Genomic DNA, 18,445 nt, shown 5'->3' with positions numbered 1-18,445 from the left:
AGCATCTTGGAAAACATCCTTGAAATTTCTTCAATAAAGGCCCTGGGGTATGGGCACAAGCCATTACATCGCTACATAGATTTTATGGTACCTATATAATGCAAAGAGAAAAGCATGGAATCTAGGGCTACAACTAGATGGATGGCGTATGGCATGTCATATGTGCTAGCGCATATACTAGAGAGCTTCCTACCATTGGACCCTACGAGTTTTAAAGGATGCACTCCTCCATCCAAATATATAAGATACCAACTTGAGCAGCTAGAGTAAGTACACAAGATACTTACTTCCAATAAGATAACATATAAACAATAAAGGGCACTCTAAAGTTATAATACTTTTGAAAAGCATTGATCAAGATAATGTGCACTCAACAAAATTTAGGAATGGGCTAGAAAAGATATTACAAAATAGATTTTGAGTACTTGTACAATAAGGAAATATTTAGAGATGTGATGAGCGAAAAGCATCTTGTATAGTAAAGGCATTTCAAGATCTAAATTAAAGTTTTGGAATATGCACCATTTAGTCAAAGTATTGGCATCAAGCTAGAAACATCTTGGACCCTATGGAGTTTTAACGGAGGCACTCATCCATCCAAATATATAAGATGCAAATTAGAGCACCTAGAGTAAGCACACAAGATAATTAGCTTTCAATAAGATAACATACAATCAATAAAGAGCACTCTAGAGTTATCATACTTTTGAAAATGGTAAAAATAATGTGCAATTAACAAAATTAAGGACTTACAAAATGGTATTTGAGCAGTTTTGTACAATAAAGAAATCTTTAGATTTGTAACAAATGAAAAGCATCTAGTGTAGTAGAGGTATTTCAAGCCTAAATTAAGGTTGACAATGTGGAAAATGAACCATTTAGTCAAGAAAATAGACATTGGCCTAGAAAGATCTTGCAATTATAATTTGATAGATTAAGTGCTCAATTTTCTTATACAAGAGCAATAATAATTGCTCTCTCTCTCCACATGCACACACGTGTGTGTGTGTGTGTGTGTGTGTGTTTTTTGTTAAGTATAAAATGGATGTACCATTAAGGGCAAAGCACATCAAGGCAATACATCAAGAAAAGTCACAAAATAATACAATTCATCATATTTTAATCTCATTTGATTGATTTTCTAAAGTAGATGCTGAAAGATGAAATTTTTGTAGTGCATCTATTGTTGTCTAAGATAGCTAGGCACTTAAAGGTTGAAATGGATACTAGATCTAATTTTTATAAAATATGTAGAAACAATTTTGGGGGAATTCAGGGGATCTTTCTTCCTTTATGTCCATCAATTTCTCCTCTTTATTGAAACTTGACAAAATCAAATGGATAGTGTATCTCTGCTTTCCTATGAATTTTCTATGTACCGACAAAAGAGGGCCTTAAGAGCGTCAACTAGAAAGAGCAAGATATTTTTCATCCAAGAGAATTACTTAGCATGGGGTCTACTTTACATACATATTCCCTTATACCTTTGTACCATGTCTGTACACAAATTTACTTTGGCCATATGTCATTAGTACATTCTCACATCCATCAGCATGGTCCACTAGTACATGCTCACATCCATCAACGTAGTCCACTAACAAAAGGCATGAGAAAAGGTATTTGAAAAGAAACATATCTTGCACCTTACTTCCCCTCATCCTCTCCATTGTATTCTTTCATTTTGTTTTCAATCCTAGTGTATGGGGACCACTCTTTGGGGGGGACAACTTTGGGTATAATGGGTACATGAGACTCTTTAAGGGCCTTAGCTTTCTTATGACTCAAGTTTTGTTTGCCTTGCAGGTCAAGCTTATGTGTGGCTTAGGAAAGAAGGAATAGGGCGATCTTATATGGTGACAAGTTTGTATACATGACTTACCTAAGGCAAAAGCACAACACCCCTGAATTAAATGGTAAAAGTATATGGCCCTATCACCTCAAGGAGGTTGGAGATACGTACTAGCAAAATAGTTTGTCAAAGATGCTCTCTTTAAAGAAAGCAAGAAAATTGATCGATGACTTATGGTTCCATATGCATGTACCAACCAAAAGCCTGGGTGTTGAGTTGCCTCCCTAAAGCTAGGGTAGAGTTTAGAGTTTGTCATGTTCCAATATTCTAAGGTTTGATCACAACAATCTAATAATGTCGCCCTAGGAGTGTGCCAGAAGAGATGTAATCATAGGACAAAACGCTTTCAAGGATCAAACATTCTAAGCCCCCAATATTACCCAAGGACAGTGAGAATTTGAAGGCGGACGCTAGCATTGAGGGCTTAACATTTTGTGGTGACCCTGACATTGCCCATCGTTACAAATTCGACCATTGCGACAAATCCGACCAATGGGTTACTGTAGCCGGTGAGAGGGTGAGGCATTGTTTTAGCTACAACAGATTAACAATTAAATGATTAATCGTCTACTCATTAATTTGTTTTTCTTGATGTGTATTGTACTAAAAACAAAAGTGCAAATAGCGTAGCCATACGGGGTGATCAATCGTAAAGCTCTGAGCAAAATACAGAGTGACCGAGAGTGCCAACAGTATACGAGGTGACCAAGAGAGAACCCAGAGGTGCACCTGGGGCTTGAAGTGAGGAAGAGGAGATACACACCCACACGTTTTAGCCCCTTTTCATTTACAAGAGTGTTGTCTTCCTTTGTGGGCAACTTATTAATTATTCTTTTGAAAAGGGATATTATAAGACAGAGATTGATTGAGAAAGATTTCTTGGCAATTGCTTGTTCGATCGACAGGACAGATTGATTGAGCAAGCCATGTTTCCGGTTTCTGATTTGTTTGAATGGAGAATGATCAAACCTCAAGACGGATTTCTGAATTCGGATGACAATCAATCGATTCTTCTTTCAAGTTTTTGATTGTGCTTCACCTGTTTAGCTTTCGACGCCGTCGAATTTTTGCTCCGAGTGCTCCTGCTCCCTGCTGGTTTTGAGAAATTTTGCGTCGGAAATTTGGCCGAAAACGGATCTTCAAGCTGCTGATTGATGTGCATGACCTCGAATTGCTCCGTAACCGAGCTTAATTATTCGCTGCTGGCCCTTGCAGCTCCAGTTTGCTTGCGCCGCAAAGACTAGGAAGTTGCCTACAGACTGATGCAGCGTTGTGCAATTGCCGTAAGCGTACGAATTCTGCAATTGTTCAGCTCATGCAATACAATTTTGCTGGCGGATTTAGAAGAATAGACGTCACTTTGAGAAGAGTAAGAATTGCACTATTGGCCCGCAAACGAGTCCTTTTGTTTTATTAGATATGAAGCAGCCGCTGCTACAGCATGGAAGTGGCGATACAGATCGGCACAGAGAGGTTGCTTCAAGAGGACGAATGGCAATCCACTCCATCAGCTCACCGATTTGTTTCGCTTCGCAAACGAATTATGATCTGCGCCGCTTTCAGTGATTGAATCAAGAAGCGGTTGTCATGTTACACTGGGTTGAGGCTCGATACGAGGCCAAAATTTGTTAGATGCATGTAGTCGCAAGCGAGTGCGCGTGGGCAAGGAGGAGCGTCGGTCACTTCTAGACTCCGAAATTCGATGGGCTCGGAGAAGAAAAATCGTTGGAAACTCAACTTCGCAACTCGTTTCTGGACGGGCTGCCTGCACGGGATCAAGCCGTCTTCATCTTCTCAGGAAGAAGATCATCCTCCGGCTGAACCTTTCTTGCCTGAGAGTGGTCAGCTGTATTCAGAGTGGTTCGTATATAAAATGAGTTTAGAGTTCCCCAGAATTGAGCCGGTAGATTTGCAAAATGCTCTTCATTCTTACGGCGAAAGCCTTTGCCGTGCATATAGAGCTGTCGCCATCGCATATAACGACGCTGAAAGGAAGGAGCAAAAGCTTCCTATAAGCGAAGGTTAGTGCAAAGCAGTGTGCATGCTTGATTGGAAATGATTGGACTTAGTTCATTCAGCGGTGTGTTTATTCAGCGGCGTCTGCTTTTGCGTAGCAATATATGCCTTCACCTTATCCTTTAGTGTGCACCTTAAAGATAAATCTTGGCTGACCGCTTTGTATCATCTACTTTGCTTTAGATTAAGAATGTGCGCTGTATGGATTTTGGGTGAAATTCTTTGCAGAGTGCAGAGAACAGCCGTGTGTCGATTGGCCTCCTAATGCAGGATTGACGTTGACGAAAAATCCAAAATCGAGTCTACAATCTCCTTGCACTCCTTGTCCTCTCTTCGAGGAGCAATGGACCATGCTGAAAACTGAGTTTTCAGAACATTTGAAAGAGGACTGTTCGCTTCCTCGTCTGCAAAGGTTCGAGTGTGGATGCTGCTGCATGGAATACGACTTTCAAAAGATGGTGCAGGTACAGTTTCACTTGATTAGCGAGCTCAAACCCTTGAGATTTGTAAATGTCAGAACACTATTTAGCTCTCTCTTTGCAAACTGGCGTTGTCAAATGAAGAGCCTCATCGCTGGTGGAAAGCAGTGTGCAGATGGCCATCTCTTTTGTGGTAGCTGTTTGCAACGGCAGGTCGAGGAATTGACTTTTGGAGGTTTGCAAGCTTGTGGGTCGATTCAATGTATGCATACTGGTGGCTGTGAGCAGTTCTTTCCTTTGTCTGAGGTTGGTATTGAGACATGACATACTAGCCTGTGGAAGTTTGAATCACAGAGGGTGCCTTAGAGTCCCTTAACTTGTCTCTTGGCCAGGTACAAAGGGCCGTACCAAAAGATCTCCTTGTAAAGTTTGAACAACGCCAGGCTGCCGACTCTGTGGCTCAAGCTAGGCTTTCTGGGCTGGTAAGGCTTGAAGGCTCCTTGATTTCACCATCGGTGCTGAATATTAGAAATTTCTTCAGACCATGAGCATAATTCGTTTATCTTGCTCAATCTTGTGTAGGTATATTGTCCCTCCTGTGAAGTTGCTTGCGAGGTTGATGAAGGGAAGACCGTGTTCCATTGTCCCAATGAACCTTGTCTTAAGGTAGGTGAACTTTGTTACAATAAAGAGTTAATCAAAATTGGGTCCCGGCACGGCTTAAAGGATGGCTTCTTCACGTGTTTTATATGTTTTGTTTTATAAGTAAGGAGGCAGAAATCTTAATTTTTGCTACCCATGTCCTAATATCACAATATTGAAAAGAAGAGTAACTGGCTGCACTTGGTTCTCTACAATACTGTGTAAGTTGCTCTTGTCAGCACACTCTCTTTGGAAGCCCTATATTGAATTCCTTGGCTTCATGACTTCAAAGGATAAGGCTGCCATTGACCCTGCAGTCCAGAAAAGCACCCCTTGAACACTTTCAACTACACTGATCTTTGTAGTTGGATTTGTACTTATTTCATTTCATCCTTATGACGCTAGGGCCGTCCATATGGTAAAGTTTACATGGCCACTGGTGTTTGACTTTGTGCTTCCTCAAGTGGTTCATCCTAGTACTGCTAGAGGCACTCTTAAGATAGGTTGTTAAATAGGTGTTAAGGTTCAGATGGGAAGAATGGGCAGTTTCAAGACCTCAGATAGACCTAGTATCAGCACTTGCCTTATGACTACAATTGAAGTTATGCTGATATACTTTACATCTGCGCGTATGCTCACACATACACGCGTATAGATGCATGCGTGCATGCATTCATACATGAACACAGAGAGAGAGAGAGAGAGAGAGAGAGAGAGAGAGAGAGAGAGAGAGAGAACTTGGTATCCAAACCATTGAACAGAATGATTTCTAGCATGAATTCTATTGAATTGGCAATTTGAAGAAGAGGATGAAGGACTTTAACACCTCAAAGATCACTTAAAAAAAGCTTATCCAGGGTGTATTTAGGCTGGGTGAAAGCCAACTTGAAGATATATAAAGTGGAAAAGCTAGCAAGCTAGATTAATTAGATGTAGTTAGGTGAATTGACATGTAGTTAAAGGTTGAGTTAAATAAACTAGTCCCCTCGAAAAAATTTCCAGGGTCGACTAGACTTTCAAGGCTGATAACCAAAGCTAGGGATCTCAGATTTCACCGAAATTTTTCCCCAATGAACTAAACTTGTGCTAATGTTCTATAGCTGCAGGAATTGTAGACATATTTGCAGCAGTTACTCATATAGAAATTCTGCTACTAAGTTTTGGTTGTTATTGCTCAGGGCATTAAATCTTTTCTTTTTCTTTTGACTTGGGATTGATGTTGGACAAACAAATGTTGTGAATTGGGTCATGGGAAACTTTTTGTTTAGGAATTTCAAGAAAGCTGATTACTTTTTGTCTCCCCTAACGGTGCATGCAGGGGTAGTTCCAATCAAATTGATGAGGATAATCATAGAGGACTCTTGGAACAGGTTGGGCACATAGATTCAGACCATCTAGGAAGAGGGGGTCGCTTATGATTTTCACTATAATAGCATGCAGTAAGGGGGATCTTGCCAGCCCTCATTTAGATGGATGCCACAGCCCACAGAGTAGAAACGAGTATCCACAATGGTTTGACATCTGGATAATGGCATGGTAAGGGCCTGTGGATACATGACGTGAGCCTATTGGGAGGATTGTTTCTTTGGGGTTTGGAGTAGGATGGTACTCCTAGCCTTGGAGCAGAGAGAAAACATTACAATTCATAAGATATCCAATGGAAATACAAAGAGTTGTTTACTCATATAGACGACTACCTAAGATGGGCCTACCTTCTTTCAAAGTGTTTTATATTGGGATTCCCAATCCCAAGCTTTACAAAATGTGTAAGGTCATCCAACAGTTTCAACATCACACTTCCAAATTCAATAACTGCTTTCTAGGCTGTAATTGGGGAAGTATAACATGCGCAGGAGTAGAGAAAATAATTATATCTTAAGCTACCTTGAGTAAAGACATGCCTCTCCCTTTCTAAGCTTCTCCTCTCTCCACAGAATCTCTTTCAAGAGAGCATATCTGCTAAAACTTGAATTTTCAAAGAAGGCAAGCAATTATCTTCAATGGAAAGAAGCACAAACGGGATGAACAGGGGCTGAAGTCAGAGGAACAGAGCCTGAAAAGGGATGAACAATCTTTTCTCTGACCCAACTGAGAGAGCTGCCCTTCCTTCTTCTCCCAATTCATCCCTCCCTTCTTTGCTCATCACACCACCTCTCAGCTGCAGGTAGCATGCCCCTCCCGAGGCCATTTTGCTGTTTGCATTTCGGTCCTCTCCAGCTTGGATTTCCAGCATGCAGCAGAGGGCCCCTTTCCTGGGCTCTTGCTGCTGTTAGCAGTGCCCCTTCCTGCATACACCTTTCCTGATCAAGGTATCATTTCCAGCATGCTAAGACAGTGCGCCATTGCTGTCACTTCTGCGTACATCTTTTGCACCCTTCTTGTCCTAGCAAGCTCAATTCGAAGTTGTTGGCCTTTAGACAGGTGACAGTGCGATGATGAGCAGTTGATTGTAGGCTGAGGGTCATTGTTCTCGAGTGCTACTCATGAGTCAGTTGAGGATTTTGTTCTCACTTCACTTGAAGTTTTTTTCCTTTTTACATCCGCCATCTCTCTTCTCAGACCTCCTCAGTTAGTTGTCAGCATAAGCCATGACAATGGAGGACAATAACGTCAATCCAGTCACAGAACCAGAGGAAGTTGAGGTCCATGTTACATTTCCCTTTGGACATTGTGCAGTTGATTGATGCAGCAGAGGGGGGCTTTCATCATACACAACTCATTAGGTTCTTCCCGAGCAGAGGCCAGCAGATATGGTATCCATGTTACATTCCCTCCAGACATTGCACAGTTTATTGATGCAGCAGAGGAGGGCTTTCATCAGACACAACTCATCAGGTTCCTTCCGAGCAGAGACCAGCAGATATGAGACCGAGTGTACACCAAGATGGCAACATTGGGTCTCACAGTCACTATGTTTAGGTTGATTGGCAGGGGTTATTTCTCATGTGGTCTGCTCAGCAAGCACTGAGAGTTCTACTAGAATAGGGTCGTCCACCTTGGGCAGCGGTAGATTAGTTCGTGCCGTAGGGCAATGGAGCACCTGGCTAGTCTCGCAAGTATGGGGACTCCTTCTGCAGGTGCTGCAACAGGACTGCTTCTAACTAATGCTATGCCCAACTAGTTTAGCCTAAATGGACAGCTTAGGCTAGCCTAGTCATGTTTAGAATAGACTTGAATAGCTTTGAAGAAAAAATAGGCTAGATCCATTCACTTAGGATTAGGAATGAATTGCTAAGTGTGCAAGAAGTACAATGTAAAGAAACAGGAAAAGTACCTTTGTAGATTTGGAGATTGTGAGAGAAGGTAAGTTAAGGACTGGACTTACAACAGATCCTTGTTAGGGGCTGCAAAAGGACAGGTAGAGTTAGATCCATCTAAGAACTCAGCTTGGAGCTAGAAGCCTTGGCGGTAGAATCCCATGTTGGCATTATAACAGTGTGTAAATCATAAGCTGAGTAGAACTGAGAAGCAATGCCTTATATAAAAATTAGGGCTGGCTGTTATACAACATTGCTTATTGGATAACTTCCCAAGACTGCCACGTGGCAGGATACTAGCAGCCCTAGGTACAAAGTACAAAGCTACTAAAAGGACTACTAACTAACCCCCTTTGTTATGAATAGCTCCCTGGAAGAGTGTAGTGGAATTAAACCATCTTCATGCAGCAAGGGTACCAAAATCTCTGAAATCAGCTGAGGAGATAGGGGTGGATGCAGTGATGGAACAGCAAGGAAGAATCAGCAAATGAAGTAAATAGACTAGTTTATTCAAGAGTGGAGAGGCCCTTATAAGGGCAACTTGTACAATGCATGTGCCCCAAAGGAAAGCACCTCCAGATCCACAAGTCACTCCACTGATCTCTCAATCAAGCCTATGAATCTCTCAATCACACCTAATAGAACCTTCTACCACCTAACCTAGTCACACTAACCAACACACAACCCTTGTACCCCTTGGTACACCCCATTACATCAATTTGTCCTTCATACCCCCCCCACAAATTGATGACCTCACCCCAGCAATAGTACATGGGAAGCTTCATGGTTTGTTCACACCTAGTAACAACACTCATGACCCCAACCTGTGACTCACTCTGGTTATGGCTTTTGGTTTACAACTTTTGATTGGACAATGATTATGTATGGAAATCCCCATGGATCCAACACGGTAAAACCTCAAAATAAGACTAACAATCATTTAAGGGGGACATCCTAGGGCAGAGAACCCTTATTGACTACACACACAAACAACTTAGAAGATACATGGATCATCATCCTTGTCAAGATTGACTTGGTGAAAGCAGTGAGAGCTTTAACATCCTCTGGTCATTCTTCTTCTTCATTTGATGAATGGTGGCTCCTACAGGGAGAATTGCGTGTTTCTTTGGCGGCTGGAAAATGTGTCGGCACGGCCCACTGAGGAAACTATTCCCTAATTCCATCTAACCAGGGATTCGCCTCAACATGAGGAAGCTTGGGCTTAGAGGGCATGGGAAATCTCTCAGAGATGGAGGAGAACAGGCCTAAGAAAAATCTGTGGGAAGAGAATGAAGAAAAGCTCCATTTGGGGAAAATGATGACATGGCACTCAAAGAGGGTGAACCTGGATCTGATACCACATGATGGAACAGCAAGAAAGAATCAGCAAATGAAGAAAATATAGTTGTTTATTCAAGAGTGGAGAGGCTCTAATAAGGGCAACTGATACAATGCATGTGCCCCTAAGGAGAGCACCTCCAGATCCACAAATCACTCACACTGATTTCTCAATCAGACCCATGAATCTCTCAATCACACCTAATAGAACCTTCTACCACCTAACCTGGTCACACTAACCAACACACAACCCTTGTACCCCTTGGTACACCCCATTACATCAATTTGTCCTTCATGCAGGCTGCCATGAAATGATCTCTGAATCCAATGATCTTATCAGGAATATATTCAATGTGTCCAGCCTCATCCATAGGAGGTAATTCCTCTAAAATACTTGCTCCACATTCATGAATTATTGAGCAACCATAGAGGCTGTGTATTGATACTTTGTGGGAATAAAATGGGCAGTTGTTGTCAGGGTGTCAACCACCACAAATATGATGTTCCATCCTCTAGAGTTTACTGGCAGACCTAGAATAAAATCCATGGAGATGTGTATCCACTTCCCTTCAGGAATGGGCAATGGTTGGAGAAGACCAGCAGGACTTAGGTTCAGCTCCCTATTTTGTTGACATAGCTTACACTTCTACACATAGGATCTTGTTCATGAGTGCTTGGGAAGTTGCAGGAGCATTGGTAAGGCCAAAGGTCATTGCCTTGAATTTATTGAGACTCCTTCAGTCCTGAAAGCAATTTTGGGCTCATCTTCCTCCTTCGTTCTTATCTGATGATACCCTGATCTTTGCGAAAAGCTTAGTCCCCTTCAGCTCATCCAAAAGGTCATCAATCCTAGGAATAGGGAAGTGAATCTTGATAGTGATTTTATTCAAATCCCTATAGTCACTACAAATTTATAGGAGCCATCCTTCTTCTTCACCAACAGTATGAGGGAAGCAAAAGGGGATTGGCTGTGGGTAATGAAATTTATGTCCAATAATTCCTTGACTTGCTTTGCCGCTTCCTCCCTCTCTACCCTTGAGAGCCTACACGGTGCTTTGTTCACAGGTTTGGACCCTAGTTCCAGCACAATAGATGGTCAATGTGTCTCTTGGGTGGAAGATGTTGGGGCAGATCAGCAAATACATCTGAGAACTGCTTAAGTAACTCTTGCATGTTCCTATCCTCAACTTCCAGCCCATTACTATTTTTTGTTTTGGCTAGATTTAAAGCTTAGATGCCACAAACAATTTTGAGATCCTGAGCTGGTCTTCTTGCAGATATGAGAGCCACCGTAGGAGATGTGAGGTGAGGCCAGCAAATGTAATAGCCTTACCATCATGAATGGACTTCATGAGCATCTTGTTCATGTCTAAGGAGAACTCCCCCTATGATTTCATCCACTCACATCCTAGAACCACATTCATATCAATAATAAATAGATCACCCACAAATGTGTAACTACAGATAGTTGGATACTAGTGGCTGGGCAACATTGCTGGCTAAGGGAATGCTGTCCATTAGCCACTTCCACTTTAATACCCTAATCCATGACAGGGGGGTGCAACCTCCACAGCTTGGATGAAATTATGAGTGCTTCCACAATCAACTAATATGTGCACAGGCTAACCCCTTCAAACGGAGAGTTTGAGATCCTTCACAGCCCACAATAGCATCTGTGAATATGCTGAACAGTTCAGCCAGTGCATCAGAATAAATCTTGTCATCCTATACACGAGGAAATGCATCAGAAATTCTGTCATCAAGGGAGTAGTCATAATCAACTTCAATTCTCCATTGGCTTGGGAGTTAACTTTTTTTTCTTGGCGCTCACTTGCTGAACCCCCAGAGTCAAAGGGATATGAAGTATCCTTTTTGGAAACCTTAGCAACTTTATCATCCTCATATTTTCTGTCATTTGCATAGTCATGAAATTCTATTTCTTTTGCAGCTTCATCAGAGGCCAGGTCCTCATCAACCCCTGTAATCATGCTGGCTTTAGCTCCAATTTTAGCCTTGTATTTGCTTCTACGATCTGGGGACCATCATTGTCAGCTCACTTCTCCCATGTTGAGGATAATTGTCCAGATTTGGGATCATTTTGCCCGGCTTTCATCCAAGCATTCCTATTCAGCAAGGAGGAGATAGCCATGCAGCTACTTTCTCGTAACCCTTTGGTGCAGTATTAGGGTGTCACCCTTGGCAGTGATCAGAGTAGGTTGCTAGTACTAGACTCTAGATCATGAGGGCCATTCTGCAGGCTTGAAGAGAGAAACCCTTTTTTATCCTCACTACCTTTAGATTAAGTTCAGATGGTCTGGGTGTTCCAATGAGCAAGGCACATGTTTAGGAGTGAGAACCTTTCTCATACCCCTTCCATTTATAGTAGTATTCCGTCAAAACTTCATTACTGAGGATTTGTCTCTGTAACCCAAGATATTTTCTGGTATGTAAACATTGATGGGAGGCAATTCTGCAGTAACTGGAATATCTGCTCCCACATGCTTTTTAAGCAAGGACACATGAATATGGAGACGTGGAGTTTCAGGAAGGAGATTGGGTGTATCTCTGGTTGCACAAGCATAGGTATGCCTCATTGAAAGGTGGCACCAACACCAAGCTAGCTCTCAGAATCTATGGTCCTTATAAAATTCTTAACAGAGCGAGTGACTTAGCCTATCCATTGGGCCTGCCTCCCTCCACTTGGAAATGGTACGTTGTCCTTGGAGCCAACTTGGTACCCATTTGAGAGAACAACTCAACTCGTGAATTTAGCATCTCTATCACTCACTATCTCTTGAGGGAGCCAATTCACAATCACCATGATACTGTTCCACTCCTTTGCTGTAGTAGGCAAACCAGTGATAAAATCCATGCCAATATGAGTCCGCTTTCCCTCTGGAATGTACTGGGTGAGCATTATCAGTGACACAACACACAACTTTAATTCAGCACATTTTTCCACAGCAAGAGGGGATTCTTGCTGATCCAGGGGCCAGTAGGCAAGGCGAATTTCATCTGGGGGTGATTTCTGCTGATTTCCAGGTCTGGTAGCAGGGCGATTTGGCTCTGGGGCTGCGCAGGTGCTTCCATAGTATGCCAGACCAGGGGCGATTTGATTCGTAGGCTGTTTCTGGGCTCCTACAGGCTGGACGAGTTGCTTTTTGGGTCTTCTGGGCTGTGTTTTTGTTGGCTGGCCTGTCTTTTGCTGATTTCTAACAGAGACCAGGTTATGGATGCCGTGGTTGGTCTATTGCCGGGCAATAGAAGGCTGGCTGTTGAGATTTTGGGCTGATTCCAGGCTGGGGCTGCTTTCCAAGTGATTGTGTGCTGAGGTTACTCATAATTGGTCGGTTGTGGATTGCAATTCATTGGTTGTTAGTCGAGGGGCACCGTAACGGACAAGGGCTGAGTGCTAGCCTGGCATACCAAGGGATTGATGCAGTAACGGTTTGGCGAGGCTGAGATCGTTGGGTGATCTCTACTGTTAGAGCTGGAGGCAGGTTGTCATAAGGGTTTTGCCCTGGGATTGGATGCCTGTTTTGTCATGATTGGCTGAGTTTGCTGGAAGCAGAGGTTATGCTGTTATTTGGATGCCTATAGGAAGGATTCAGAACTTGTTGTAATCTGTTTTCAGTGGAATAAATAATAAAATGTGTTTAGAGCAAGAGCATTCTAGCTCCCTTGTGTTATTGTATTTGCTGTGAGTGTGTTGCCAGTGGGATAATACTTGCTAAATTGTGTTCTTACTGCCCTTATTTTATCATAGGCCGGTTGCAATCCCTAACAACCTGCTTTCCTTTAGGCTCGATCCTGCTCCTTACTGTAGTCACATCACTTCTAATATTTCTCAATTGAGTAAAGGCATGGAAGGAGAAGAAAAGAGAGAAAGAGAAGAGGCAAAAAGGAAGTGGAGAGAGAAAGAGGAAGAAGAGAACAGGAGAGGAAAAGAGGGAGGGAGAAAGAGGGTTAAACAGGGAAAGAGGGAGTGAAAAAAAGGGAAATCCTATGCCCATCTCATTTGCTAACACTTAGATTGTTGCAAATGGCCAATATAAAACATGACATGAACAAAGAAGAGAGGAAGAGAAGAGTTCTTTACTTGGAGCTTGGATGCTGAGAAAATAGAGAGGTTAGGGCCTATGGATGCCTACAAAAGAAACTATTTTTCATTGTAAGAACCAGTGAGAAACAAGAAAGCGAGGCAAAGGAGCAAAGCAAAGCAAGAGAGAAGCAACAAAACAAGGCAAAGGAGAAACGTGAAATATTTGTGTTTTTGTTGGTCCAACAGGTGCTACATCAATTTACTCTGCTTCTCCATCATTTGTTCATGTTGCTTCAACGTTATTGTCATGAAGCCTTCAAAATTAGGCTTAGTGCTAAGATGGGATGACCTGGAAGATTACTGACTCTGAAGTCTTGGGGTTGGGGTTGGGCTCCTAGGTCTAATTGAAGGTTATAATCTCAACTGGTTCATGGTCACTCACCCGAAATTTTTGAGAGGCTCAACCACCAAATTCACATCTTCTTCTGTCAAACCCATTTCTGGTTGCAGATTTACAACCATCTTATCCTTCCTTGAATTAGAAGTGGGCTTTCTTGGATCCATTTAAGTAATGATGCCCCAAATTTCCTGAGCTTAGATCACATTTTTCCAATGTCTAGTGCAATTGTGAGTGAAAAGATACTAGAGGGAATAGAAAACCATGAATAGTTCCAGAATTGTAGTTTACAGCTAAAAGCCCCAAATTCCAGCTTTGCCCTAATTTCGCAGTTCAAGTTTGTAAGAGAAAACTTGAAATTTCCTACTTGAGGCTGCAATGTGGATCAAACGCTAATAATTTTGTGATTCAAGCACACCAAGGAATCAAGAATTCTTCATTGATGGAAAAAGATCCAAAATCTGAACACTTTTAAAATTTGATCCTCTAGATGGCTAGCACTCGGTAGAATAAGATCCTTGGCACTTCTTTTTTTTTTTGGGTGAAGAAAAAGTTGATTATATGATAATCATATGTTTTGTACAATGATGTCAAGCTTTGAATCTTTGGCACTTCTGGCGATGAATTTTTGTGTAGAGGTAGCCCTTGGTCTCCAGAGATGATGCTCCAAACTTCAGAACAAATGGATCACCAGCTCCCCTTGATATGGCCCCAAATCTGCTCTGATACCAACAGAAACAACACTTCTACTAAAGTCTGCTGGCAGTAACTAGTTTAGGGAAAACTGAGAGACTGGATAGCAGGAATAGCTGAAATAGAAGGGAGAGAAAGGGAAAAGTCACTCTTACTAGGAAGAGGGAATGGGATGTGACAACTCCCACGACGCTGGCTAGCTTGATGTTGCCATGTACAGCCAGTAGGCTGATGCTTGAAAGTACCAACTGTCACTGATTGGAATATGATGTGTATTTATCTCGAATCAGTTGCAAGTACAGCTGAGCCCCTTTTATAGGTCTAGGAAAGAGCTGTATATGCTATAATGCAGTATAGGTGCCACGTGGCAAGCCCTTATGCAAGCCTAATAACACTACCAAGTGTACAAGGAAAATACTAAAGTGTTTATAATTAGTGGGACCCTTTTTAGACTAACAGGTGCCATTTACTTAGTCGGCTGCTAGACTAGAACTCATTTATGTTATATCGGCTTGGGAGGTGGTTTCTATCTTTACTTTATGGCAGATATGGTGTTCGAGATGTGCTCAAGTCCTTAGTGGACACATGTCCAGTGTTGCTGATCTACTGGCTTCCATTGGACTGATCTCATTTTTACTGTCCTGAGTGTCTCTGCACCCTCTGAAGAGAGATTGATAGCATTCGTGAGGACCTTGGATTGTTCCTTGTTTTTCTATGTTACTCCACTTGGGATGACATGGCATTATAGACCAACCCGTGGTTGTTTATTCATATTGTAGAGGCCAGGGATAGAGTTCTCACTTCCCACCTCGGGTTTAATTTATTTTGAATGGAATAGATTACTAACGGGGGAAAAAAAGAAAGGAAGGAGTATCAAAAGCCTTCTGCAACACCACGTGAAGGGAATCAAGGGCCTCTTTTATATTTCAGGAGCGGAGTCTTTTGCTCCTCTTGCCATGTTTTGTACAAGTGGTCTTAGCCAGCCCTAAATCATGAAGATACCCTTTTGATTTTCAAAACTTTTTTAGCCTTAAGGCACAATTTAATTAACCAAATGCTGAGCATATTCCAACTATGTGAGGCTTCTTAACCTATCCCAGCCCCTTGACTTGCTGTATTATATCTTGTATCCATTTGTTCAACTCGTCATATCATGCCCACCATAAGTTCCACTAACAGAACTTTAATTTAATGCATAGTTGGCCATTGTTGTGTCAAAATGGAGCATCATAATCCTATAAAAGGGAGACCATTTATACAAAGGTTGCAATGAAAATCAAAGTTGCTTATCACAGCAAAGTGATAGAAGTACAAATGACTTTAAGCGGGCTTAACACTAGTTTAAAAAAGGTTTACAGGTCAAAGAGGTAAAGGCTAGACACATACTTATGAGCTACATAAATTGCTGCAGTTGGCTGTTCTTCTTGGCTGGAAATTTGGTTAATGTCCGTGTTGACATTAGACTTCAGAATTGCTTCAACAATGTAAAATAGCATCGAAGCCACTATTTGTGGTTAGTTTTTGTGATTTCGGAAGAAAGGTTAGTACTTGGAGATTGATAAATTTTGAGGTTATCGTTCTCATATTGTTCTTTTGCAGACATCTTGTATACTTTGCAAAGAGCCTGACCATTTGCCTTTGGGTTGCAAAGAAGTGGAAAAGGTGGATGCCCCAAACTCAGGCCATAAATATTTTCAAGGGGTGTCTCTCTTTTTTGGTCGAATAAGGGATCTTTTTTCAAGGAGAATGATATATCTAGTTGGCTGCTTTGGGGATGTAGTGTTCTGTAAAATTTACTCCTGATTGGACTTCTGTCATGCAGCCTTCTGACACCTGTTTGCGCATAAAGATTGAAGAGGTTGGCCATACTTCCTTTTCAGTTTTTGAAATCTCTATCAGTATAAGATGAAGTTTTTTACAAACAATCTTATTGGCTCAGCAGATTATGTCAAAGGCCTTGATAAGAGAGTGTTCCAGGTGCAAAGCTCAGATTGTGAAAGAAGATGGCTGCAACAAGGCATGCTTCTTTCAAAAACCATTCCCATATATAGTATCTCATTGTGTTCACATTATAACTTTTACCAAGTAAAACAAGCTTTGAACTTTTTGAAAGGTTAAATATTGTAGATGTTGAAAAAATTGAAGATCTCTGGTATGACAAAGTTTAATTTAGAGGACTTGTTCAGGTTACTTGCAGGTGTGGGCAAACTATGTGCTACATATGCCGGAAGCAAGGAGTCACTTACAGGCATTTTTGTGCAGTACGTATCTAACGTGCATCACATCTTACATTTCCTACCTTTTCTTCAGTCTCGTACCTTCTCTTGTGAGCTAGGATAAGCTACACGAAGTTCTGACCAAAGAAGACACATACAACGACCAAGGGGTTAGGGGAAAAAGAGTGTACACGCAAGGCATCTCAAGGTGTAAAGAATTGCAAAGACCTTTCGTAAGCCAATAGCTCAAGGGGTGTTCCAGAGCAGAGTGTATGTTGTTCATAATATGTTGTAAACAAGAGACCAGTCTGAGCCTCATGTGTCCTATTGTGCAGCATCCCAGGAAGATGGGCAAATCATCATGCACAGTGTGTAAGCAGACTTGTTGTCTACATGATATGGTAAATGGTGATTTCACCGAGCTTGGCTTTGTTGTAGGTCCAGTATCAATTTAAACTGTCCGCTGTATCAGGAAACATTAGGGCATATGCAAGCTGTTGATGTAAAAGACTCTTTGGATTTCTGGATGCAGGAGGATCCAAAGAGCACGATAATGGAAGCAAAAAAAGCTGCTCTAAAAGATATCGCAAGGAAGGACCCTGCCATTCTTATCCGACAAATTGGCCCAGCTGAAGATTAAAAAATGACACGAGTTGAGCCTGAGAAGTTGAAAAGGGAGTGGTGAATATACTTTCTTTGTCGGGTGCATGATCAAAAGAATACCAACTGAAATTGGCATAGAATGGTAGTCTTGCTATTCACTTGCCTCCCCCATAGGTACACATCCAATGTCTACATGTAGCTGGAGTAAGTAGCTGAGCAACATCTCTGTGTATAGTCTTGGAATTTCTATGTGCATATGGGAACCTTGAAGTTTGCAAGCATCTACGTGGCAGTTGTTCCATTCACGTATGCATTGCCATGCATGGTGATTGCATAGGAAAATGATAAATTTATAGGCATGATTGCATAATTGCAAAACTATACCCTCTACTTCAGGGTATAGTTTTTGCATGATAAATTTTTAGGCATGATTGAAAAACTATACCCTCTACCTGAGGAATTTGTCAATATGGTGATTAGTTCAACTATCCCTTTTATGGAAGGGACAATGGCAATGATATTGCTTGTCCACAATCGATCCCTCTCTTGAATGACATTGTTTGTTCCAAAAAGGAAAAGAATGGGAAGAGGATCTGACAGTGATGTCGCCACAAGGCCAATCACATACCTGTGAATCATAAAAGCTGCTTGAGTTCAAGATTGAACGACAAGGATGTTCATAGATAAAATTTTGCATTCTTCATATCACAGTATTAAAGACAAACGTGCATTATTCTTCATCTTTCTCGTCTTTGGAAAGGATATGTGCACTGAAGATCATCCTTTTTTGTCGTCATCGTTATCTTTCATCTTTCTAATCATGTAACAATCAAATGTAGAATGATCAAGATCTTTTGTACTTGGATTATCTTCTTGAACCAAATGTTGTATCTCTCCAAATCCAAAGCATGAAGTATCCATTCTTTTATGAACTAGAGTGGAATTTTCTAGTCAATGTCCATGCTTAAATTAT

The 18,445-nt window shown here is 41.6% G+C and overlaps 1 protein-coding gene across 1 annotated transcript; it reads left to right on the top strand.

Moving 5' to 3' along the window:
- The first annotated feature begins 2,641 nt into the window (after positions 1-2,641).
- Positions 2,642-18,210, top strand: LOC147886847 (uncharacterized). Its single transcript, XM_087394860.1, has 11 exons — positions 2,642-3,870; positions 4,094-4,329; positions 4,453-4,590; positions 4,677-4,766; positions 4,867-4,950; positions 16,253-16,315; positions 16,476-16,511; positions 16,596-16,670; positions 16,840-16,914; positions 17,205-17,270; positions 17,402-18,210. Exons 1-11 carry the CDS (start codon positions 3,552-3,554, stop codon positions 17,507-17,509), a joined length of 1,290 nt encoding a protein of 429 aa, XP_087250986.1. The 5' UTR covers positions 2,642-3,551; the 3' UTR covers positions 17,510-18,210.
- The last annotated feature ends 235 nt before the right edge of the window (positions 18,211-18,445 follow it).

Source organism: Dipteris shenzhenensis, chromosome 23 (assembly GCF_047967505.1).
Source record: "Dipteris shenzhenensis isolate YYH24624 ecotype China chromosome 23, Dip_SZ_1.0, whole genome shotgun sequence".
NCBI lineage: Eukaryota > Viridiplantae > Streptophyta > Polypodiopsida > Gleicheniales > Dipteridaceae > Dipteris > Dipteris shenzhenensis.
The sequence above is the reverse complement of the archived record's forward strand: the minus strand, read 5'-3'. Positions and strand labels throughout refer to the sequence as shown.